This window comes from Schistocerca americana, chromosome 3, assembly GCF_021461395.2.
Source record: "Schistocerca americana isolate TAMUIC-IGC-003095 chromosome 3, iqSchAmer2.1, whole genome shotgun sequence".
Taxonomy (NCBI): domain Eukaryota; kingdom Metazoa; phylum Arthropoda; class Insecta; order Orthoptera; family Acrididae; genus Schistocerca; species Schistocerca americana.
Window position 1 is genome coordinate 260,104,110 of NC_060121.1, and position 26,061 is coordinate 260,130,170.

The 26,061-nt window shown below is 42.5% G+C and overlaps 1 protein-coding gene across 1 annotated transcript in view; it reads right to left on the minus strand.

The window, feature by feature from the left end:
• Positions 1 to 2,610: 2,610 nt before the first annotated feature.
• LOC124606008 (proton channel OtopLc-like) overlaps positions 2,611 to 26,061 on the minus strand; it is a 136,227-nt gene continuing 112,776 nt past the window's right edge. Inside the window, 4 exon segments of the mRNA XM_047137971.1 lie at positions 2,611 to 3,094; positions 9,824 to 10,062; positions 10,213 to 10,237; positions 22,865 to 22,884. Coding sequence (XP_046993927.1) covers positions 2,631 to 3,094; positions 9,824 to 10,062; positions 10,213 to 10,237; positions 22,865 to 22,884 — 748 coding nt within the window. The 3' untranslated portion in view covers positions 2,611 to 2,630.

Here is a 26,061-nt window from a genome sequence, read left to right on the forward strand (position 1 = left end):
GAGATTGTAGACTGTATTGAACTTCTCAGGTAAACATTAAAAGTAGAACATATTAAGATGCATGAAAAAACATTTCGTTTGGTTGACAAGTTAGTCAATGCACGGCAGCAAACTTATTCAGTTCACTTGTATCCTGTATAATCACTCCAGATAACGCGCCTGAGATACTCAGCCACATCAAGCTTCGCATGTTACTCATGACCGACAGCAATCATATCTCCAACAACTATAATACTTTGTGTATTTTATCGGTTACATGTTTTATTTTATTCTTTGTTGTAGGTTTGTGTGAGAGTGGCTGTGTATCGAGTGGATCGTATTAGTCAGGCGTGAGGAGATGAAATAGCTGCCCGACATCTAAATGAATTAGGGCGTGGTTTCCCCCGTCGGAGGTTCGAGTCCTTCCTTGGGCATGGATGTGTGTGTGTTGTCCTTGTTACATTAAGTAGTGTGTAAGCTTAGGGACCGATGACCTTAGCAGTTTAGTCCCATAAGCCCTTACCACAAATTTCCAGTTTTACAGAAACCAGATACAGGCCCGTTTAATGTCTTCAAGCAGAGTGCCGTACGATTTTATATTCAATAACAAAGAATTATTTACAAATCTGAACATTTCAGAATGAGATGCAACTTTAAAGAAATGTTGAATGGCTAATTCTGTCATCTATGTTAAAAATAGCGTCGTCGTCATGTACGTTTAGAAATGTTTCAAACTGTTTATAGCAAATACAAAAATACAGTTTCAGATACAAACCTAGGATTTTGTCGCTCATCCACCTGTTGATAATACACGTAAATTCTAACTGAGAAAAATAATTTGACAAAACATGTTTATTTTGACTGTTTATAATTTATTGAAATTTTAACACGAATGAAGTATTTAGCTATAAACGAAGTATCAGGTACGCTTAGTAACTTGCACAAATGAGTAACAATCAGTCTTTGTGCAATTACAAGAGCAGTTTGTTCTTATAATACTGGTGCAATCCCTTAATATTACATTTACATACATAAAAAATAATAACCTAATGTAACTGTTACTGAATAATCTGCATAATAAATCTTAAACTAGTATTCTAGTATGGAATACTGAATAGAAATTAATAGAACTTATAACAGTCGTGACTTGGAAACTGTCGAAAGTGCGCAGCAAAAATCTTTCTTTCGCGCTTTGAGAAAAACACATCCAAAAAAATTCTGTTTTGTAACATTGTGTGAATTCCAGTAATGTGAATATGTAATAAACACATTCGATAAGACATAACCGTATCTTATTTAGATACATGGTTTCAGAAGATCTTATTCGTTAATGAGAAACATCAAAACTTTAGACTCAAATACTGAATGTTAACTCTTGATTTTCAAAATTACCAACACAGTGTTTAATAAGATTCCATCTGAAGGTGTTTTATCGTCCCATAGAGGCAATGAAAGAGATCGTCCACATTTCTGATCAAAGAGACGTAGAGAACTTTGACACAGGGCAGGAAATCCATTCATCTTCTTTTTCCGCTGTATTATAAAATATAGGTTTAACTAACTGCTGTCAAGAAAACACATAGAGAGTGATCGGTACTGCTGGTGGCTGCTATCCTAGCTTCCTCACGTAACCCACTGTGACAGCACAATGCGTATAATCGTTCATTTGTAAACGTACAAATGGGAATAATTCTCTAAATATGGGCTTTGTAAACCGAACGGATTGTGAAATAATTGTTAATGATTCAAAGCCAAAGTAATTAATCAATATTACTTCGTGTTCATGCGGTTGTGTTTGCTTAAAAACTAGCACTTTTGTACGCAACATAGCACACAGTAGTTATGTTTTCATCTGGAAGAATTAACGTATCACAGGCTTTACTTTTATTCTTCTCAGTTTCTAAAAACAACTGATTTTCTCTAACTGATTTCTATTTCAGAATTTACTTCATTCCTGAGTAGCACGTTGACATTTCCAAATCTGTGATATAGCCAATAACATTAATAATAATAATGAGAGCAATATAAAAAAATGTAATCGTCTTTTATGATTATTTCATTTCCAAGTAAAGGATTGCAACAGAATGACAAAGTGTTAAATGTCCTGTTCTCATCACAAAACCTCTGCTGCATATCTTACAGGACCAGAACTTCTAGAAGAAAGGAGAATTGGCTTAGCCACAGTCTAAGCCTTGTCGCCAGAATCTATCTTTCACTGTAGTGGAGTGTGTGCTATTTTGTAAATGTCTGGTAGATTAAAACTTTATTGCAGACCAGGACTCCAACCAGAACCTTGCCTTTCAGGGGCAGAGTTCCAATTGATCGAGATATACGACTGATTGAGATATACGGGCTCAACTCATGATCCCACAGCTTTACTCCTTGTCTTCCAGGTCGTGGTAGCTCCGTCGGTACGGTAAGAGTATTGCCTGCGAAAGGCAGTGTTTCTGGTTTAGCGTCCCAGTCCATCACATACTTTTAATCTGACAAGAATTTCATAAAAAGGCATCGCTGTGACACAGATGTCCCGATATAAGTCTTGGAGTGTCTCGTCAGCGAGTTCTACAGTAGGTGCTGGGAGATCTTCACTGCAGTACGTCTTGCTGGATGTGGTCCCGGTTTGCCTGAAACCCCCGAAGAGCACGGCTACGCTACGAGACGTGCTTGACCTTGTAGGCGCTCTTCCAGACCTCGAAGATGCAGATGGTGGAGTGGAACCTGTAGAAGATAGCGAGAGGCATGGAGACGTGCGTGATGATGGCCCAGGCCCAGATGCCGAAGAAGGAGAGGTGCTGCGGCCGGAACTCGGCGTGGCCCTTGTGCAGCACGTTGACCAGCCACATGGCGGCGTTGGCCACCAGCAGGAAGGTGAGCAGCTCGCGCCCCGGCTTGCGGCGCGCCTGGTCTCCCGAGCGGCAACGCCGCCTGGAGCCGTCCAGCACGCACACTGTCTGCAGAACCGTCTGGAACAGCCCGGCCACCTCGGTGGCCAGTCGCAGCGGCGACGACTCGAACGCGCAGCCCACCACCGAGAAGGTGCAGTACAGGAACATGCCTGACTGTGCGATCAGCAGCAGCGTGTTGTCCAGCCCCAGGCCCGAACCACCGTGGTGACCTACAGCAAGGGGTTCTCATCACCGAAAGCTAGTATACGATTTGGCCAGAGAATTAATTCAAGAAGACCATTATAGCGACCAAAGGGCATGAGCTCAAAAGCTTGGACTGTATGTTGCAGGTTATATCCAAGGTTCTCGGGTGTCCAGCCGGATCCGATCGTCGATGTTCCACGATATTTCGGCGAATAACCGTTCCGCCATCATCAGGTGGTGCTGATGGAATGATCTGTCTGTACTGTGTCCGTGGTATTTATGTCCGTGGGGTCCCGAGCCGTACCTCGGCGCGGACGGTGGTAGGCGCAGTTCATCTCCGTCCGCCGTGGCGGAAGGATTTCGCGTCCGCTCGCGTCGTTGCTCTTTGATGGTGTTTAGTAATGGTTTCCAGGCTTTGCTAAGTTGAAACCCGGTGTCCCTGTTGATGAGGTTATCTGTTACGCGAATTTCTATGGTTTCCTTGTAGATACTGTCCCAGTAGGCATTTGTGGCTGTCAGGATTTTTGTCTCTTAGAATTTCGCTGTGTGTCCGGTTTCAATGCAGTGTTCTGCTGGGGCCGAATGGCTGGGTTGGCGTAAGCGGGTGTTACGTTCTTGTTCCTTGCATAGATCCTCGACCGTGCGAACTGTTTGGCCGATGTAGGATTTGCCACAGCCGCACGGGAGTTTGCATACGCCCGCTTTCTTAAGGCCTACGTCATCTTTTGCATTTCTAGTAGGTCTTTGCTGGTGGTTGGAAGACTGTGTCAATCTTGTGTCGCCTTAACAGTCTCTCTATTTTTGACGACACGTTGCCAGCAAACTGCAGAAAGGCCCGAGCTTGCTTCTCTTCTTCGGGTTGTCCTTCATCTAGGTTCTTGCTGCACTTCTGTTGTCGGAAGGCCCTTTGGATTTGGCGGTTGCCATACCCATTCTTGCGGAACACGGTCTCCAGGTGTTTGAGTTCCGTTGGCAAGTTCTGTTCATCAGAGATCGAGTGTGCTCTATGTACCAAGGTGTTGAGCATTCCATTAAGCTGCGCCAGATGGTGGCAGCTGCAAGCATGTAGGTGCAGGTCAGTGTGTATAGGCTTGCGGTACACACTGTGGCCCAGTAAGCCATCAGACCTATGTTCCAGCAGAACATCAAGAAAGGGTAGTTTTCCATCTTTCTCAGTCTCCATGGTGAACCGAATGTTATTGTGGGCCGAATTTAGATGTTGTAGGAAAATCTGTATCTGTTCCTGTCCATGTGGCCAGGTGACGAACGTGTCGTCCACAAAGTGAAAGAAGCATACAGATTTCAGTTCGGCGGCTTCCAGTGCTTCCTCTTCGAAACTCTCCACGAACAGGTAGGGCACCACTGGGGAGAGCGGGCTCCCCATGGCTACTCCGTCGGTCTGCTCGTAGTATTGACCATTGAGGACAAAGTACTTAGATGTTAACGCGTGCCTGAACAGTTGTGTCAGTTCAGGCCCGAGTTTCTCACTGATTAAGTGGAGGGAACCTTCCACGGGACACGTCTGAATAATGAGACGACGTCGAACCTGACCATGAAGTCGGATTCTTGTACTGTCATCTCCTTCAGGCGGCCAATGAAGTCTATCGAGTTCCGAATATGATGCGCACATTTCCCCACATACCACGGACACAGCGCAGACAGATCATTCCATCAGCACCACCTGATGATGGCGGAAGGGTTATTCGCTGAAATATCGTGGAACTTCGACGATCGGATCTTGCTGGACACCCGAGAACCTTGGATACAGCACATTCGCCGGGAAAGCCTCAGATCACATATTTTGCAGGTTGTCTAAAAGCTTGTGGTTTAAGGTAAAATTTTTTTCTTATCTACTTTTGACGAGGAAGTTGAAAAAATTTGATTGCAGTCTGCATGTATTTTAATTCAATGTGTTCAGATATTTTCTCCAGGGACGAAACATTAAAATTAAAAAAATAGTGTTTCATTCTACTCTTGGTAGAACTTAAGAGAGTACAATTTTATACCTGCTTCTTTTAAAATGAATTTGTGGGCCTTTAGCTTCCACCATACAGCCAGCTCTTACTTGCATTACATATGTAGGTGTAGATAGATTGTTAGATTTACATTGTTTGTTTGTTTGCAAGCACACATATTGTAGCCAGAACATATACAGTTACAGACAGGTACCGCATAATCATTGTGAAATGCAATGTTATGTAATGCTTTTCCAACAGTGAATTGTCAGTGATATTCTCTTAGATGTGGGTACCTGTGCGAGGATGATTCTGTACATCCTGTATGACATTTTCGACTGGAGTATCCCACGGGATGGGTTCAGCTACCTGTGGGAAAGAATGATTTTTCTCTGTGCACAATGGCACCTTTCCTTGTGGATTTAGGGAGTTGTCTCGTTTATGTATTTGTAGCGTGAATATAATGGATATGTGTATAGTGTAGTTTTATACTCGTTGTGTGATCATTATGAGAAAAGGGGGAGCATGAAACCCTATACTGGCATAAAAGGAACTGGAGAGCTTTACTTCCCCGTCTGATGGAGAACTCATCATTAACACTGTCACATGCTCTCGCTTCATGGTACAATGTGGAGAGGTTTGCAATTTAATTTAGGACACTGCCGCAAGGGCTAGTGATTAGCAACTTTACACCACCACCTCTTTTTCTCTTGGCGACCACTACCAGGATTCGAACTAATCTACCTCCAAGCTGAGCACCAACTACAAACACGTGCATTAGCAACTTTGGTTACGGAGACTAAAAGCAATAAGTGGTTCATTTCTTGTCTTATCATAACATCAGAAATCAAATTTTATCTTTGTATGATTTTAAATTGATCACATGTTGAACAGGTAATATGCAGATGAAATGATTTTATTTTGTTGGATTTTTATTTCTATCGAATAACAGCATATAGAAATCATTATTATTAGAGAAATATTGGTACACTTTATGTAATTTTCATCTGACCATAATGAACAAGTAAAGAAAATTGTACCACGACATACCTAAAAAAAAAAAAAATACCTATGAAAAACAGAGAAGTTTATCAATAACTGCAGGATATATTATTTTATGAAAAGAGAAGGTGAATTGAAATGAGGTGTACGTGGACTAAGATGCTAATGTGAAATTCATATTTCATAACAAATCTTAATCGATATTTGGGAGTAGATATTACACCTAAACCTTTGAGAAATCCCAGCAAAAAAAAAAAAAAAAAAAAAAAAAAAGAAAATTAAGCATACGTATCTAAAGATTAAATATCTCGTAAAAGAAAAATGCAAATATACTTAATTTCTAGAACAAGTAAAGATACTGTATTAGTTAGATTCTACAAATGTCACTGCAGTTTATAAAGAAAAATTATTGAAATGTAAATATGTGCCCATATTATAAGGGACAATGAACATGTTTCCATTTGAGGGCATTCCTGCAGCGTAAGTGCAACATAGCGTAAACTCCTATCCCAGCATGTAAGCACAGACATCTAGCTAAGGGATTAGTGTGGCATTCATGTCTTTTCGACATGTTCGTGGTAAATGAAGAGACTTGAACAACGGCGACGTTATTACCGAAAGCGTCCAAATAGGACGTACGTGTGCTCATTCTTTTCTTAGCTGCTAAAGGACAAACACCTGTAGACACCTATCGGAGAATGAAGGATGTATATGGTGCAGCATGTCTGTCGGAAAACACTGCCGTGGAATGGTGTACCAAGTTCTGAGCTGGTCGCGATTCGACAGAGGACGCTGGTCGATCTGGAGCCCAGCCACAAACTGGAGACACTCGAGCACCTGCCCTGTAGTCCTCTCTCGATGCGATTATGAAGCCTTCGGTCCCTAATATAAGGCCTTGAAAGGAGGAAGATTTCTGTCGGACGAGATTGTGCAGCAGGCAGTTACAAACTATTTCACACAGTAGGACACAGTGCTTTACTAAACGTGTACCTTCAACCTGATGCGTCGGTGGGATGATTGTCTCAGTGCTCACGACGATCTTGTCTGATTGGCATACTGATACTGGACTGTATGGCCTTCAAACGTAAACTGTTTGGTCACCTGTTGTGTGAAAGAAATTAAGAAAACTGGCAGGAGAATTAAAGTCGTATTAAATATTTGCGAACCGACAAGTAGGACAACTAACCAACGCAAAAAGTATATCTTTTTATTGGTTATCATCCTCAGACTTATTTGATGCTGCTCAGCATGAATTCCTCTCCTGTGGAAATCTCTTCCTGGTAGAGCATCACTTGCTGGAAACGTCCTCAATTATTTGTCAGCTTTATTCAGATCTCTGTCTTCGCCGACAGTTTTTACTCCCTACAGCTCCCTCGAGTACCATAGAAGTTATTCCATAGTGCGTTAACGTTAGTCCTGTCATCCTGTTTCTTCTTTTTGTCGATGTTTTCCACGTCTTCCTCTCCTTTTTGATGCTGTCGAACTAGAATCTTATCAGTTAAGCTACTATATCAAGATCCTTTTACAGCACCAAAGCACAAACACTTTGAAACTCTTCTTTTCCGGTTTCTCCAGTGACAACGTTGCGGTTTTTACAATTCTCGCTCTAGTTGTACGTTCTCAGAAACTTCTTAGTGAAATTTATGTCAGTGCTGGATAATAAAAGACCTTTTTTATTTATGAATGTCCTTTTTACCTACTTCTTATTTGCGTCATTGGATATTTTGCTTCCAAGATAGCAAAATTCCCTCAGTTCGTCTACTTCGTAGCCCCAGTCTTTCTTTTAAATTATCACTAACCTTTTCAGATTCTTTAGCTTCCTTCCCTCCTACATACTTCTCGCATTACACTTTCCCTCTCGTAGAATGCTATCCTTTCGTTAACTATTCCATCTTTTTTTTCCCCATGACATTTACGCCTTGGCAGTCCTCTCACCGATATTCGAATAGCAGATTAATCGGGAATCTATTGCCAATGGAGGGAGATCAAAAGGACGGTTTTTTAGTTATAGGCCTCTTTAATGTAGTGGTTTACATTGCCTCATCCAATTTTTCATTGCTGATTCTTCCACCTTTCTGGAGTAGATTCTTATCCCAAGGGCAAGAGAGTGTCATGAATCTGCGTCCTCTTTGACAAGGCCGTTGGCAAAACTAGGGTGACTACTTACACAGTGTGTTCTCGACCGCCATCGCCCGAGAGCCATGACTTTTTGATCACTAGTCAGAGACCCTAACCCCTGCCCCCGGATCTATTTGTAATTATTCGACAGAAACTGGCGTTTGGGCACCATTTTGCCCCATACGCGTCATCAGTCTTAAGAACTTTACAGGTCAAAGAAAGATTCTAGTCGCAAATAGTAAGATTTATAAAGAACACGAAATTAATACAATATTGCAGAGACATGAATTCTCATACGAAGCAGACGACTATGGTTATACACTGAAGAGCCAAAGAAACAGGTACACCTGCCTAATATCGTGTAGGGCCCCGCAAGCATGCAGAAGTGCCGGAACAGGGCGTGGCAAGGACTCGACTAATGTCTGGAGTAGTGCTAGAGGGTATTGACACCGTGAATCCCGAAGCGCTGTCCATAAAGCCGTAAGAGTACGACGGGCTGGAATCTCTTCTGAACAGCATATTGCAAAACATCCCAGATATGCTCAATAATGTTCATGTCTGGGAAGTTTGGTGGCCAGCGGAAGTGTTTAAACAGACATGAACATTATTTAGCATATCTGAAATGCCTTGCAACGTGCTGTTTAGAAGAGATCTCCACCCTCTCGTACAGGTACGGATTTATGGACGCCCTGCAGGATTCATGGTGTCAGTTCCCTCCAGCAGTATTTCAGAAATTAGTCGAGTACATTCCACGTCATGTTGGGGCACTTTTGCGTGCTTGCGGCGTCCGTACACCATATTAGGCAGGTGTACGAGTTTCTTTGGACTTTCAGTGTATATAGTAACGCTCGTATCCTGTGACTCTCTGAGCAACTGGATATCTGGTGATGGAGCTACTCGTAGATCCGAAACGTGTCAAGTGAGCAAATTGAGGAATAAAGGCATTTTTTACCGGCTCTCTGACACGTTTGAAACGACATTTTAGGTCCATTAAAAGATACATATGTTTACTTGGATAAAGAAGAGTTCGCAGCGGTACGACTTTATTCATGCAGTCAGTAGCATCTCTGTGTTCTGAATTGGTAAGTAAGCCCACTAATGGATATGAATATACACGTTTGGGCAGTTCTCTCTCTCTCTCTCTCGCCTGTCTCTCTTTCAACCCCCCCCCCCCCCCCTCTCTCTCTGTTTGTGTGTGTGTGTGTGTGTGTGTGTGTGTTTGTGTTTGTGTGGGTGGGAGTTTGTGTGCGTGTGTATGTGTGTGTGTGGCAGTGACGGTATATTCGAGGTTTAGAGAGCGGAGAGAGAGGCAGACAGACAGACATAAACAGAGAAAGAGAGATTGAGACAGGGAGGGGAGGGAGGGGGACAGAGAGAGAGAGAGAGAGAGAGAGAGAGAGAGAGAGAGAGAGAGAGAGAGAGAGAGGGGGGGGGGAGGGAGAGGGGGAGGGAGAGTGCTAGAGGGACAAAGAGAAAGTATGAGAGTTACAGTGAATAAGGTAATGGGAGTGAAACATAGAAATACAGATGTATCCGAAGACTTCCTCTAACAAACATGCAAATGATCGGAAATGCCAAGAAATGAAATGGTTCTTAGGCACAATAAGAGGTCAGTATTTCTCCTTTCCATCTGCACGAGTCTAATTCTCTAGAAATACATCACTTCACGAGGAGACTTACCGGGTAGCGTGCGGTAGTATCTGAGTTCCCGCAGCTGCAGCATGCAAATGATGGTGGCCACAGAGCAGATCACATAGAGCGAGATCTCTGAGATGGTCACCTGCTGCTCCGCCGCCTCCCGGTAGTCGTCATCCTTGTGGAGGACGAAGAAGAGGATGAGCGAGATTATGGTGAGCACCACCACGAAGATGCCGCCGAACAGCCCCTTGTGCGCCTTGGCGCAGTCGACGGATAGGCGGCTCGAGGGACGAGGAAGGCCATGACCATCGACCCCTCCTGAAAGGTGAACTTCACGTCAGTCAAGAACTGCCGTTTGTTTTAAATCGAATGCACACAGCTGGTAGCATCGCTATACCCTATCTGATAAGAAGTGTTTGGACACTTGATACTGGACGTGATGTGGAGTACGTCTACCTTTCACGTTTATGACGAGCTCTACTGGGGCATTTTCAGTGAGGTGTCTGAATGTCTATGGAGGAATAGCTGCCAATGCTCTATAAGAAACGAAACCAGAGAAGGTAACTATGTTGGACGCTGGGGTATGGAGCGAAGTCATCGTTTTGTCACACCCGGAAGTGTTCAGTTGGGTCCAGTTCTTGACTCTGGACAGGCCAGTCAGTTTCAGGAATGTTTGTTACTGTCATAAACCATTGTCTCACATAAGCTGTTTTACGACAAGGAGCATTGTCATTCTTATACAAACAATTATCATGTCGGAATTGTTCCTCTGCTGTACTCAGTACACAATGCCATAAAATGTGTTCATATCGTTCCACATTTACTGTTTTCTTAAGCCTAATAAGGGGAGCACACCCTTTCTTTCTTTTGCTACTGCCTTTATACCGCATAGTGCGGAGGGTCGGCAGGGTTAAGTACGGATTTGGCAATGTTAAGTGTGAGGGGTGGCCGGATGCCCTTCCTGCCGCACCCCATATCCCCCAGGATGGAATTAGTGTACCCCAGCTGTCTGCGTCTAGTGTAAATCGTGAATGTGTTTGAAATGTCTGCGAGTCGTGTAACTGAGGCGGGACGTGGGGACCAGCTCGGTATTCACCAAGGAGGATGTGGAAAACCGCCTCAAAAACACATCCAGGCTGGCCAGCACGCCAGCCCTCGTCGTTAATCCGCCGGTCGGATTCGATCCGGGGCCGGCGCGCCTACCCGAGTCCGCTACAAACATCAGCCAAAGCAAAGTTTCCTTACTCAAAGCATGCTGATGTTGTATGCGACTCAAATTCTTTGAACGCAGAGACAAGGAAGAGATCAGGTCGCACTTTCCTTAGTTATTTTCATGATATTGACATCTACTCACGTGGATTTTTTGTGTGTTCTTTCCTCAGCGTGATATTTCAGTGATTGAAGACGTTGGGTGGCTGAAGATGGAGAGCTGCACCTACTACACTGGTTTGAAAAATTTAAGGGGGTGAAATCAAGTTTTGCATGACGTTTCACGGCCAAGTGAAATAGCTCGATGAAACTTGGACAACACATAGATACAATCGCTACAATATACTAAAGTACAGTGCAGAACAAAAAAAAATCCCCAATGATACGAAAACAAATGACACTTTTGCTCAAGTCACTGCGATTATGATGGTCTCCTGGCCATTACTAACGGCGGGACATGGTTCTTAATAGGGTGTCTGTCCACCACGGATGGCAATGCATGCTTGTACCGTTCTGCGATGCTGGCCACAAGGCTATTTAGGAGTTCTTTTGATGGGGCTCTCCATTCCTCCATGAGTGGGCACGAAACTGCTGAATTGTCGTTGGTTAATGTGGACAGGCTGCAGTACGTCTCCCCAGTGCATACTACGCTCGATGGGATTCAAGTCTGGGTAAAGGGCAACTCAGTCCATTCGCCGGATTTCCTCTTGTCCCACGAGCTCTCCACCTTCACAGTTCAATGCGGTCGCGTATTCTCATCCATAAAAATATAATCAAGGTCGAATGCATCCCGTAAAAGACGAACATGTGGAACGGGTACAGTGGCATAATAACTTTGACCAGTGAGTGCGTTGCGTTCGAAGATCTGGAGTTCGTCCATGTAACATAATATGTTCCCACACCGTAACGCTTGGACATCAAAAGGACCATGTTCGACAATGCTGGATGAACCCTTATATGGTGAGAGGTGGAAACATGTACTAAACCCAAAAACACTGCCGAACATGATTGTTTTGGTGGTCCAGGTATCACGATGTGGAGTCGCATAATGTTGCATGGGTGCACTGAGCTCCAAATCTTGGAACACAGTACACGCATCTGTCAAGTTTGTGATACTGTATTTCTTCCGCATGTGAGTCTTTTCAGGAACGTTGTCGAAAGTGTTTCGTCATTCGACATGTGCCGAGCGTGAAAACCGACCTGTCCAAATATGAGAAGAGCGTGGGACAACAAGCAGCTCAATTCTTATCAGTTAAACACCCCCATTCGCGGACGACAGTGTTAATTGAAAGTAGATTTTAGGTAATGAAGGAAATACTTCACTGCATCATCGAATGTCGCAAGACCAAATGTATGAAACTTTGCTTGCTCTGCTCGTTCACAAGATATAGGTGGCTTTAGGTAACGGAGCCGACAGTGATACCCTGTTTCTTAGTTTCCGGGAAAGCATCGATACAGATACTTACCCTTGTGGTGTCCGATTTCAGAGGAGACGCCTGAGCAAATAGAATCCAGACAGTCGTTTCTAAAGAGAAGACGTTCTCAGAAAAGCTTCAGTACATTTCAAGTAAGTGTAATTGGAGAGTTATTCAGTATATAAACGCCGTGGAAGACAATGATATTGGATATCTGAGGCCGTTTGGAGACGACACTGTTGTATTAATTGAGAACACCTCGTTACAAGATTCAATAACACCTAACACGATTAATACTTGAGGGAAAGACTGACAGTTGAGCATGCTATATAATGCGCGGCAATAGACGATAATACCTTGCTGAGTTCTCCAGCAAATACGGTACACAGACATATGCAGAGAGGGCGCCACACGGCAAAGCCAGCTTCCAAAGAGGCTCTGCATAATAATGGTCAGACATTGAGTTGTGAAACTACCGTAGGCTACGTAGACTATCGTCAGTAAGCACAGACTATGGTATCTTTCCCGGTAGGTTAAGACTGTAACTGCGTTATCTGTGCGTTAGGAGTGTTGCGTACCTATCAGGCGTTACCCACTTCGATGCCTTCGTTTGCGTATGGGATGAGTCTCTCATTGGGTTTTCCCAAAAACCAGAAATGGTGAACCGTCTAGAAACTGATTGAAGATATACGAAGGGCTGTACGTAGTTATCCACTCGTCTTTTACTATAAAATAAACGGTATTCATAGGAAAATTGAAATTACAAATGTTTAATTCTGTTTTTATTCGAACATTGTTGATTTGTAAAGTGAAAAAAGGGGTATTACAGTAAAACAAATAAATAAATACAGATACATCACATAGTGCTAGAAAACGGAATTTCCTCAAAACAGGTAAAACTTAAAAAAATGCAAATGAAAAAAAGTATCAAACACCGCCCAGTTAATATAAAACGTCTTTCTATTATTCATAAATAACTTTCGCACTTGACAATAATAACAGGAACGCTTATCTTTGATCATGATGAAGGAGATTCTACTGAGTACAAAATAACAACAATAATGATATACACATTTTTATATTTGTACATGTAAACTTTACTTGCGTCAAATGTAATTGTCTTGGATGCGTAAAAGCGCAGAATGCACGCGATCAACTTTATTACTCATAAAGTGTTTATATTTTATAGGGATATAAAATACTTAGTGGAATAATACTGAACGATGCGCTGTTCTAACTATGTGCAAAACAAACAAGCAAACAAACAAAAAACGAGGAACAGTCGTCGGATCAGAATTCCTCTGTCGCACATTCATTTATGTCTTTTTCCCTACCAGCGCTAGCAATACTAACGGTAATCCTACCATTTACTGCATCGTTTATGTACTGTACCAAAACTATCGAACCGTAGTTTTCGTGGAGCGCACTTTAGTCAGACTCCATACAGGATGCATATAACGCTGAAATCCGTCTGACATCGCACAAATAGTTCCCAAGTAAACATGCATCCAGTGAGCGCGGATATCTGCTGATCTGCCGACGCGCAGTTCCACAGTCAGTTAGTTCTCCAGTAGCATCCCGACTTAACTACCGTCACAGCCCAGAAAACAAAACTGGACAGTCTTCATGTTATGTTAGTCATCGGTCACTGGATTCAGGACTATGCCAGTGTTCAAAGGTAGATCAGCGCAAGTGAACTTTGAATTACATTACACTAAAATTACGTAATGCGCAACAAAATATATTATATTTTTACTAATCTGTGTTGTTATCATTTCCACCAGAGTTTGCCTAAGCCTATTTCCCCCTCTGACGAATCTGTATAGTTGCTGCGCACAAGCAAGCTACCTCAATAAAAGAATAACGGCAACTGCTTTCGGGGATAGGAGGTTCTTTTCCTGCCACATTTATATCTGACGCTAATAATAATTGATGAATAAAACAGCCCCGGAATCGTTGACCACACAGTCAGAAATCTGCCATTTGACTGAGTCACAAGCATCAGTTAGCTTTGCCGGCCAGAGTGGCCGAGCAGTTCTAGGCGCTTCAGTCTGGAACCGCGCGACCGCTACAGTCGCAGGTTCGAATCCTGCCTCGGGCGTAGATGTGTGTGATGTCCTTAGGTTAGTTAGGTTTACGTAGTTCTAAGTTCTAGGGGACTGATGACCACAGCTGTTAAGTCCCATAGTGCTCAGAGCCATCAGTTAGCTTTCTTGAAAGATTTAAAATGAAACGGCCAAGTAAATATACCCAGAAAGACGCCTCATATTATCGAAGAAAGAATATCTCACCCCTGACGGATGACGCTTCGAAAAACTTCATCTGACAAATTCTTAGTGTTGTTCGTCTATCTGAGATCTTTACCAAGTTTGATCAATGACAGAACAGGGAAGATTCGAGAAAGAGCTGCACGCTTTATGATATTTCTTACATAGGTAGAGACTGTTACAGAAGTGCTCAACATACTACTGTGGAAGATACTATAAGAAAGTGACTGCGCATCATGAGGACCCTTAATATCAAACTTCCAAGTACCCATCCTCCAATATGCGTCAGGAAATAATTTTTATTTTTCGTCTTAGATTCGACGTAATGATAACGACTGAAATTTTAAAGACTTTCTTGCATATACAGGCGAATATTACACATAACTTTCCTTGTCTTGTAGTATCTGCTAGTGGAACATGGAGGTTGCAAAGCGATTGCTCAGCATATACGCCCCACATATCGCACGATGGTTTGCGGATTACAGATGTTGCTCTACCGTCCTGAAAACTGTTCAGCGTGCTGGGAGACTTCTTGCAACTAGAACAGTACTGCCTACGATGATAGTCTGAAAGCCGTCTGCTATAGATATCTTTCATATTATGTGTTGATATGTACATCGATAATCACTTGCATGTCTCAAGGAACATTAAGTCAGTCTTCCGTCTGCCACAATAGCTTCGTCTTTGGTTGAGTACCGCAAAGTCATGTGTTAAGCAAGGTGCTTGAGCTCTGAAATCAGTTGAACAATAATATGGCTTGATGCGGAGACCATTTAGTGTGGCTTGTGGGACAAACGGACGATCTTCTTGGATTTCGTCTGCTGCCGTAGAAAGCCCTGTTTTGCTGCTTGTTTTAGTGGTAGTAGAACCCAGACTCCTTAGAGAATCAAATTGCTGCATATAAAACAGGTTCGAATGTCTGATTACTTTACAAACGAGCTAAAAATTTGACACTAAACCTGTAAGCGAGAAAAACATTATGAAAGGTTTGAAATTATGTTTAAAGCTTCTGCGAAGATGCTAACTGCTCTAATCATGAAATACTTGATGAATATAGTCTGGGTAATTTGCTCTCCATTTGAAGCTAGTTTTTCACACATCTCAATGTTTGTGACGTCATATCTCTTGAACTGCAGGTCGTACAATGACACAATATTGGAGGTACATTGAGTGGTATGAACGGATACAGTCTGCGAGTTGTGTTGCAAATAGAGTCGACAGTAAAGAAGCTGTAAATTAAAACTTCATGCCTAATGTTGGAGTTCAATTGCAAGAACAGCAAAAATATAGTAAGCGATAGACTTTTTCCTTTCAACATATTGTGGGGAGTGTCACCGAGAAATAGTTTCATAAAAGTTTGAATTTATATGTGGGGTTTATTCGAAGTCGCTAAATCTACTCGTTCTCAGATACTAGATTATTATAATCCGGATATTTGCCCACCATCAGTTACGCTCCTCAAGACAAACACACAGATCCCAAACATAATACTTGTCTTATTGTTTTAAACTTTTAACTTAAAGTTGTAGCCGTTAATCAATAGATCATGACAGTACTTTAAATTCGGTCAATAAATATGCACAATGTTGAAAATCAAGTTTTGTGGCCTCTGGGAGCCGTTAAATAGGCAGCCTGCAACTGGTACCGAGTTGTGGGACAGCGCTTTAGTGTCAGAGATAGGTACTTGTGGCCGGCCGAGGTGGCCGAGTGGTTCTAGGCGCTACAGTCTGGAACCACGCGTTCGGTACGGTCGCAGGTTCGAATCCTGCCACGGGCATGGATGTGTGTGATGTCCTTAGGCTAGTTAGGTTTAAGTAGTTCCAAGTTCTAGGGGACTGATGACCTCAGATGTTAAGTCCCATAGTGCTCAGAGCCATTTGAACCATTTTTGAAGGCAATTGTGGTATTGAAATGGGAAAATTGAAGAGGCTTCGTCCATAATTCAAGGGAGATGGATGCTTCTCTGTTCTGCCTTCGTGTAATTATCCGTTTCGTTGTTTTCAGATTTATTCAGGAGAGATGCTTTTGAATTAATTTTCTTTGAGTAATGTTAGTTTCTCTGTTATATTACACGAGTTGATTGAAAGACGCAGGATTCGATATCGGTTTCGTATTCATGTATCCGAGTCTGAAAATAGTTTATCCCCTTGTTTTTCCAGTCAATAAACAGTATAGTATTATGGGCGTTGATGTGAACCGAGATTGTTTTTCTGATTTTTGTAAATGTATGTCCGTGTAAAGTTACGCGGGCCGTTCAAGGATACTTGTTCAGAAGATATGGAACTTTGTATTCGTCTTATGCATACTATATAATTGCTTATCAGTTTTAACACAATTTGCGAGTTTTAAGAAGTTATTTTCCACTTCTATGATCTTTGTTTGAATCCTCACATGTGCTCCCTTAAGAACATCGTTCACAAGAGTATTTATTAGATTCAGTTTCTTTTTCTTTCACAAAGAAAGTAAATAGTCTGCCTTAAGTGGAGAGATTATTTTATTTTTCAGTGAAGGGAAGAAGAGGTGATTTTAGGTAACATACGAGCATATATTCAGTATTTGGTATCGTAGGAGATCATACGCAACTCCACTTGCAATGCACGAAGTCCTCCTGCTAGGAGGTATTCAACACCAGGTACAGAAAGTAGCTACAAGAAATTTGCTACATAGGTTATGTATGGGTTCAAGATATCTTAGCTTAACTTATCTTAAATCCCCCGTTCATTATTCGGTTGCGCTGTGGGAGTTCTTGGTCACTGCAACATATGAGGTTCAAATGGTTCAAATGGCTCTGAGCACCATGGGATTTAACATCTAAAGTCATCAGTCGCCTAGAACTTAGAACTAATTAAACCTAACTAACCTAAGGACATCACACACATCGATGCCCGAGACTGGATTCGAACCTGCGACCGTAGCAGTCGCACGGTTCCAAACTGAAGCCTCTAAAACCGCTCAGCTACCGCGGCCGGCACATATGAGGTGAAAGTCATCCAGATAGCGGTGTTACTCACTCATGGGTCGGATTTCATTTAACAAGGAGAATGTTTCCCGGTATCAAAACCTGAGTCATAGTATCTTAAGAAGTTATAGGCTAAATTGTTGAAAGGATTTTAATTCCGTTTTTGTAACTACAAGGAAACACGTCTTTTGTCATCAAACGCATTTCGTTTTTCTGAAATAAAACATCACCAGTGGGCTTCAAAGAGCTGTAACGAACCGTTTTTAGGTATAGAAACAAAGATGATTATCTTTGTTTCTAGACCTAAAAACGGTTCGTTACAAGAGTTGTTGATTTTTCTTACGGTATTTCATGCCTGATTTTCACTCATATCAGGAAACGCCACCCGCTTTCATGTTTTTCAGTTATTTCTTCTTTTGGCACTTTTGATGTTGGTCTAAACAAATATTACGTTGCAGAACTATGCATTTCTTGATGTGAAAATGCGAGAATGCAGCACCGCTACTGTTAGTATTTTCTGGTTACGCATGCGTCGTGCGTTTTGATTAGTTTTACCAGTTTTACCGCTAGTCTATACTTTGAACTAAAAATGTTCCCTTTCTCTGTCATTCTTCATGTGTGTGTTGCGTCATTTAATTATTTTATTACGTGTTTATTTAATGTGTAAGAGAACTGAAGGTGTAGTGATGAAGATTTAAATGGTGAGTAGGTGGCGGGGAAACAGATGAGTGAACAATGGATGCAAAGTTACGGCTAGATAAGTTCAAGTAACGATGGCACGTTCACGTGAAGGTGATGGAGCTGGATAGCGGCCACAAAACCATCTCTCAGAAGTAGACCAAAATACTCATTGAGAACTGGTTACTATGGTAAAATGGAAATGAGCGTTTGGCGTCATTGGCCGGAGGCCCCTTGCAGGGCAGGTCCGGCCGCCTCGGCGCAGGTCTTATTACAGTCGACGCCACACTGGGCTACCTGCGCGCCGGATGGGGATGAAATGATGATGAAGACAGCACAACACCCAGTCCCTGAGCGGAGAAAATCCCAGACCCAGCCAGGAATCGAACCCGGGCCCGTAGGACGGCAATCCGTCACGCTGAACACTCAGCTTTCGGGGCGGACGGTTGTTATGGTGACCAGCGGAGATGCAACAAATAATCCTTGCGCTAAAAAAAAAAAAAAAAAGTCCTGGATAATGCGAGTTGTCGTCTTGGAACACAGCATCAGAGCTGGGAAACAAACATTGCAATATGTGAAAGGCCTGAGCAGCCAGAGTGGTGACATAACCTTTGGCAGTAACGCCATCTTGCAGAGTAACCATGGGGTCCAAAAGATATCACTATGTAGGTGTCCAAATCATCAACGAACCTCTGTCGTGTTTCACTCTTGGAACGTAAGCTTCAGAGGTTCGAAACAGTGTGAAACAAGACTCATCCGACCAAATTACTGCCTTTCATTGATTCGTTACTCCAGATATTATGGCAATGCCATTACGTTTTTGTGTCATGACCATTTGCATCACTGATGCGTGGTTTTGGAATTCAAACTCGTCCTGCGATTACCTACTTATAGGGCTCTCTTCGTGAGCTAGCGAGATGTGCGCATCGCTGCCGCTGTGCGCTACGCTTCCTCGGTCGTTGTGAGCTTGTGAAGAAGTTTCTGTACTGTGGGCGCCGCGGGAAACAAATTGTTGTGTGTTGTTCTCACAACGATGGCCGGGGTGGCCTAGTGGCTCTAGGCGCTACAGTATGGTACCGAGCGACTGCTACGGTCGCAGGTTCGAATCCTGCCTCGGGCATGGATGTGTGTGATGTCCTTAGGTTAGTTAAGTTTAAGTAGTTCTAAGTTCTAGGGGACTGATGACCTCAGATGTTACGTCCCATAGTGCTCAGAGCCATTTGAACCACTTTTTTGCAAGATGGGTAGAAAACATCTCACAGATCAATAAAATGTCAACAGAAACCACTCCCATAAGGGAATTTCTCGAACACTTCTAACTGGAAGGTGAACATTTCCTTGACTCAGTTGTGATGCACCCAGTGCACCCATGAGCCGAAAAGATAATCAGTGCGAAAAAATCGAAACTGTTATTTCGACCCGAAAAATTATGTCTTCTGTCTTTTGGGATATAATGGAGTTTTCCTCATTGAATTTGTGTACCATGGGAAAACAATTAATGCTGAGCTGTATTGTGAAACGTAAAAATCTACAGAGGGCGACACAGAACAAAAGAAGGCGAAAGTTAATGAAGGGAGACTGTTTGTGGCGTAACAGGTCACGTTTACGCACATTCAACGCCACAAAGCAACTCTGGAACATCTTGAATCACCCCGCTCGCAACCCTGATTTGGAACCATCAGATTTTGATCTTTTCATCTCTCTTAAGTTGTTTATAGGTGGGAAATGTCTACAACCGGCGATGAGGCCGAGAGGATGAGCTAAAGAAGTGGTGGGAGATTTTTTTTGACGAAAGTGTTAAAGAAAGGAAGAAAGCTCATCTGTCTGAACATAAAGTGCGTTGAGATCGAAGGTGACTACGTCGCAAAATGATGTTTGATGTACGTCTGTGAATTTTAAATCTGTCACAAACATGTTACTTAATAATGCGTGCTGATTGCAAAATGTTTATTCGTGTTACTTGTTTCGGTTAATCTAGAACCATCTTCACATCTGATATTTCAGTTACAGGAGTAACCCTTCCTAATCCAGCAACTTTCACATGCTGCATAGTTATGTGACGCAGCATGTGAAAGTTGCTGGATTTGGACGGGTTACTCTTGTAACCGAAATATCAGATCTGAAGATGGTTCTAGATGAACCGAAACCGGTCACACGAATAAACATTTTGCAATCAAGACGGATTGTAAGTAACATTGTAAAGTCACTGATTGCGGTTATCCTATAGGCATTATGTCTGTTTTTGCAACAACAAAAAATGTCACAAACATATTGTCTTTTCTATTTTTAAGTAGCTGAGTGCTCTAAATTTCTGGACTTTGGCCTTTCCGCATTTGCCTCGTAATGCATTTGTATCTCTCTTTCGTTGAGAATTCTATGAGAGACGGCAGTAATTTGCGATTGTATAATTCTTGACGATATAGGTACGTAAGGAGGCTAATTAACGAGAGGTACGATAACACAAAATTCTGTAGTTGTCGTCCACTTAGTTACTCAGAATTTATATGCTTAGATTTATCTACATTCAGGTGTTAGGAAGTCTTTTCTGAAGGTATTTGTCTGGAATGTAGCAATGTCAGGAAGTAATACATCCTAGAGAATAGTGGCTTTTGAATTGTGATGCTATGGAAGAACACTTAAGAATTGATGCATAAATCGCGTTGCTAATGAGGAGGTACTAAATACAATTGGAGAGAGAACAAATTTGTGACGCAACTTGAGTAAAAGACGGAGTCGGTTGGTAGGACACATTATGAGACGTTAAGGGATCACTAAATTAGGATTTGATGGAAGTGTGGGGGGCAAAAATCATAGGAGGAGAACAAGAGAGGAATATATTAAACAGATTCAGAAGAATGTAGGTTGTGTGGTTATTCGCATCAAACCAGTCTTCGGACTGAAGGCTACGACAACAACGAACGAAGTGAAATACGAAAGCGTATATTTTCAGATGAAACAGAAATAAAAGGTGTGTTTCGTCAATTGTGTAGTTAAAGAAAACCAATATTAGTAACGCTTCGAAATGAAACCGAATGCAAACTGCAACCAAAATATTACCGTAAATGTATGTCATGCTATCTAAATTAATATGCGCTATTACTTTCATTTCCGACTATTCACAAGTCATCAGTTTAAAAAATGATAGAGCCTTACAGCGGCTCAGATAACACGCAATGCAGAGCAGACAAGCTCTGACGCTTGGTGTACGGATAACTTTGTGAGGTCCAGCTGGGTGGATGATCTAATCGCAAGGCACAGGACGCGCAGTCCCCGTTCCCAGTTGTGCCAGTAATGGTCAATTGTCGTTAATGAGTGCGTACCGCAGCAAAGTAATGGCAACTGCTGCGATCCTCATTAGCCTAAGGTTTCCACACTGCGAAGGTGAACCTGTTTTATCGTCCTACCATTGCCTTGACCTCTGCAAACCCTTTCATTTTTGTGCTTACACATCCACGAAACTAGTGAAATGAGTTGCTAAGAACTAACTTTGGGCTGCTATTTACGTGGCATTGATTTATTAAGTAAGGAAGAACTATGTGCATTGGTTTGATACATTTGTTATCAGGTGTCTCATCTCCTACTGAATGGAAAACACTATATTTCGCCACCATTGGCACTGGAATGTAGTAAGATCATACGGCGAAAGTAAAAAAATGACATCTTGACTGTCTCTACCGAAGATTAATTATACAAACCAATAAATATGATGCTTATCTAAATGACACCTATATATTCATTTACCGTGTATCTGTCAAAATCTTCATGTTTGTTAACAGGTAAACATATTTAGAGGACATGCAAAGAGTGAATATTTTATTAATGCATTATATCTGTTACAGATCCACATGGCATAAGGTACAGCGTACAGAGGCGATGGGTTTTGCTGGAACACATTTTCATCTGACTTCGAGTAATGGGAAAAATATATGCAAGAATCCACTGTCAACCTTATCCTTTTTTTTTTTTTTTTTTTTTTTTTTTTTGTAGATTGTGGGTGATAAATATACAAAAGTGCAGAACCAGAAATAATGAAGGCTCACTTGCGGAGGAATATTAACATCTACGTGACGTTTTGAATCTTTGCACCCATCTAACGATGAAAGCACAACCCTCAAAGCGTGCTGCAATGAATGGCAGCTTGCTTTAAATGTGGATATGCGTGCAACTCAATGCGGATGGGTGGAGGAGCACAGTATTTATGATATGCTGCTTACTGCTGCGAACTTGAGTCATACACATAACACAAAGCCTGTTATATGTTGTCAGGTTTTAGATCAGTGTCACAGACTGGGAATTTTAACCCTGCTCCTCTGAGGTGTGAGGGCAGACGCCAAAACGTTTTAAATGGAGTAATATCAATTTGTTTCAAAGTCAACAACTTCCATGACTTCACAATCCCGTAATTCTAGAAGTAATTTCATTTGAAAAATAACGTTGATCTCTTTTATTCTTTTCTTCTTCGTATTGGAAATGGGAATGCCGTGTGACTAGGGCCTCCCGTCGGGTATTCCGTTCCCCTGCTGCAAGTTTTTCGAGTTGACGCCACTTTGGTGACTTGCGTGTCTGTGGTGACGAAATGATGATGATAAGGACAACACAACAACCAGTCCCTGAGCGGAGAAAATCCCCGACCCAGCCGGGAATCGAACCCGGGCCGTTAAGTATGACATTCCGTCGCGCTGACCACTCAGCTACCAGGGGCGGACTTCTTCGCATTATTCCTCGGTCAGGACGTGGAATTGTAGTGTAAAACAGTAACGATTCATTTTCTACGAAGAAATGTGGCCCTAAAACTTTAAATAAATGTGTTAACGTTTTGAAAAAATCAACTTTATTCTTATTCTTTTCGTTATCACTTTAAAATAAGAACGTCATTAGGAGAGTAATAATAGTGATTTCGTGAGGATTACATTTAACATTTTGTCGTCTGTTGCGTGCTTTTCACGAAACAAAACCACACTCGTATCCAGTTAGATGAGTACGGGCGGTGATGTCCTCGCTGTTGTGCGCTGTGTATATATTACCAACAGTAGTGATTTAATAAAAATTTGAATTTTTATTCTTTTATTTAGAGGAAGAATTTCTGATGAATTTGGATTGAGAACAGATGACACTAATTAAAGGAATCCAGGAGGAGATTTCATGAAACGAATACTTCATTTAGAACTAGGTGCTTTGTTTACGATATCAGTGACAGATGATGTATTGAAAGGAGGTTAATAAAGCAAGACAAAATATGTTGTGGCTCTAGGCGTTATCTTCCGAAAATATTTTCACCGAGACACTGTAATTTAACGCACAACGAAGTGAATCGGGGAAAAGTATAAAATTCGCCTAGATGAATATTACTTCATAGTGTGTAGCACTTCGTTTCGAAAAGTGGTGAGAAAGAGGAAATGACGTCTTCTTCTTGAAAAGTTAGTGCTTAAATATCTAAATGACTGGCCTATTAAAGATGTTGTAAACTGACAGTGTAGCTAGTCATCCCAATTAACTCTAACCCATTTCAACCTTTGTCGCAAAAAGTGTAACATCGATGGCGCATTTGTTTGAGTAATGTTGCGAATATGGGCCGGACGGCTGCTTTGGTATCTTCAGGCCGGTAAAAAGAGCGCCTATTTTGGCCATTGGACAGAAGGATAGGTAACAGTCCTGTCAACCTGGTGCCGAGAGGCCTAAAGACTACCGGAGATGGGAATAAAAGTGGCCAACGTGTACGCCCGCTACGTGATCCACACCAGTCCAGATCATACCGCGGGCTGTGTAAGCGCGAGTGCAGCAGTGCAATAAGGACGTGGTACTCAAAGTGGTGCAGCGGATCTTCGTTGTGGAAAGTTACGTCACAACAAAGTCGTGGATACGGTGTGGTCAGTTGTTTGCTGAGTAGTTTGATGATGTCAAAGTGCCAGCAAGTAGTGCCATGCAATGCATACTCGAAAATGCCATCAGAAAGGATCTGTTTTGAATAAATCATAAAACAATGCGAAACGAGCCCGCACATCATCAAATGTGGGTGCAGGTCGCCAGAAAATGTTTCAAAATCCTACTAGATCAGACCGACGCCTGTCGCAAGAGACCGGCATACCACGTCGTTCATGCGGACGAATACTCCACATATACCTGCATATGCATCCTTACCGATTGTCTGTTGTTCATGCATTAAAACCAGCAGATGCTCCTCAGAGCCTTCAGTTTTGTGAGTTGCTTTTCACTGAGACAACAATTAATGACTTGGATATGTACCCATTCTTTGTGTCGTCTGCTGAAGACTGGTTTCAGCTGAGTGGTTATGTCAAATCACAGAATTAAAGATTCCGGGCAGGGAAGAATTCGCATAACTTCCACAACGTACCATTGTATAATCTGAAGGTTGGGGTTTTGTGTGTAGTGTCTGCACGCCGCATTATTGGTCCCATCTTCGATATCAGGTGCTGTCTTAGGCGCATTAGATTGCCAACATTATGAAGTCATCTGTGACAGTATTAACGGAGGAGGAAAATAAGTTACTTCCAACAGGATGGAGTAACTGCCCATGCAGCCAACCGCACATTTACACAACCTTTACGCCTAACAGAGATGTTAGAAGAGGTGAGTCTGGTCTCAGCCCTAGCTGGCCACCCAGGTCAACTGATCTGAACGTGTGCGATTATTTTGTGTGGGAGCTCTCCAGTCTGAGGTGTACCGTAACAATTCTCATAGTCTCTAAGAACGGCAGTAGAACATTTCGGATGAGACTGCAGCAGTTCAGCAGTCCAGGTTCGATCCGCCTTCAGCAACTTGCTGACCAGGGCCCAAAAATGCCAAGAGATGATTGGTAGTCACTTTCAACATCTGTTGCCGGTCGGAGTGGCCGTGCGGTTCTAGGCGCTTCAGTTTGGAACCGCGTGATCGCTACGGTCGCAGGTTCGAATCCTGCCTCGGGCATGGATGTGTGTGATGTCCTTAGGTTAGTTAGGTTTAAGTAGTTATAAGTTCTAGGGGACTGATGACCTCAGATGTTAAGTCCCATAGTGCTCAGAGCCATTTTTCAACATCTGTTACAGTCAGATTAGTATTGTATTTCCTTCACTTGTTCATAATCATGTAAGACTTTTCGCTGCTTATCCACAGAGAGCTCTAGCGTGCCTTGGACTGCAAGGTCTGTGGTACTAAACAGACGCTGATATTGTTTATCCAGAGCTCCGAGGTTCGTTCAAGCGACACATTGCAATAGCACAGGGATGGGTGAAAGAGGGGGGGGGGATGAATTCTGTCAGGTTGGCTGTGTTTCTTTGTACCCTGGAACTTTATTCTCCGAACCAATTTTATTTCCCCAGCCGCAGTCCTCGACACAATTAGGCCACGTTTTACCAACTATAAAGGATGACCGCCGTTAGCTTACGCAAGGGAAGCGTCAGGGGTGGTCTTTCAGGCCACCTCCGCTTGTGTTGGTACTGCAGCAAGGTGATGGAACCAGAATCAACGAAAGATGCGAATGTAGAGTCTACAAAATCACCGTCATCCCCTTGTTCTCTCTCATTTTTCTCTTAGTTATTGGGGGTCCTAGTGGATTTACTTGGGCGACAGTGGTCCGTCTCAGCCACCACCAGTTCGTCTACATAAGAGTAGTTCCCAGCAGTTGGGATCCGTACCAGGCTGCATTGAAGGAAGAAATCGAGGCGGGGTGCCAGATTTGTTACTGGTAAGTTTGAACAACCCGTAAAAGTTACGGAAATGCTTGGGGAACTAATATGGGAACCACTGAAGGGAAGG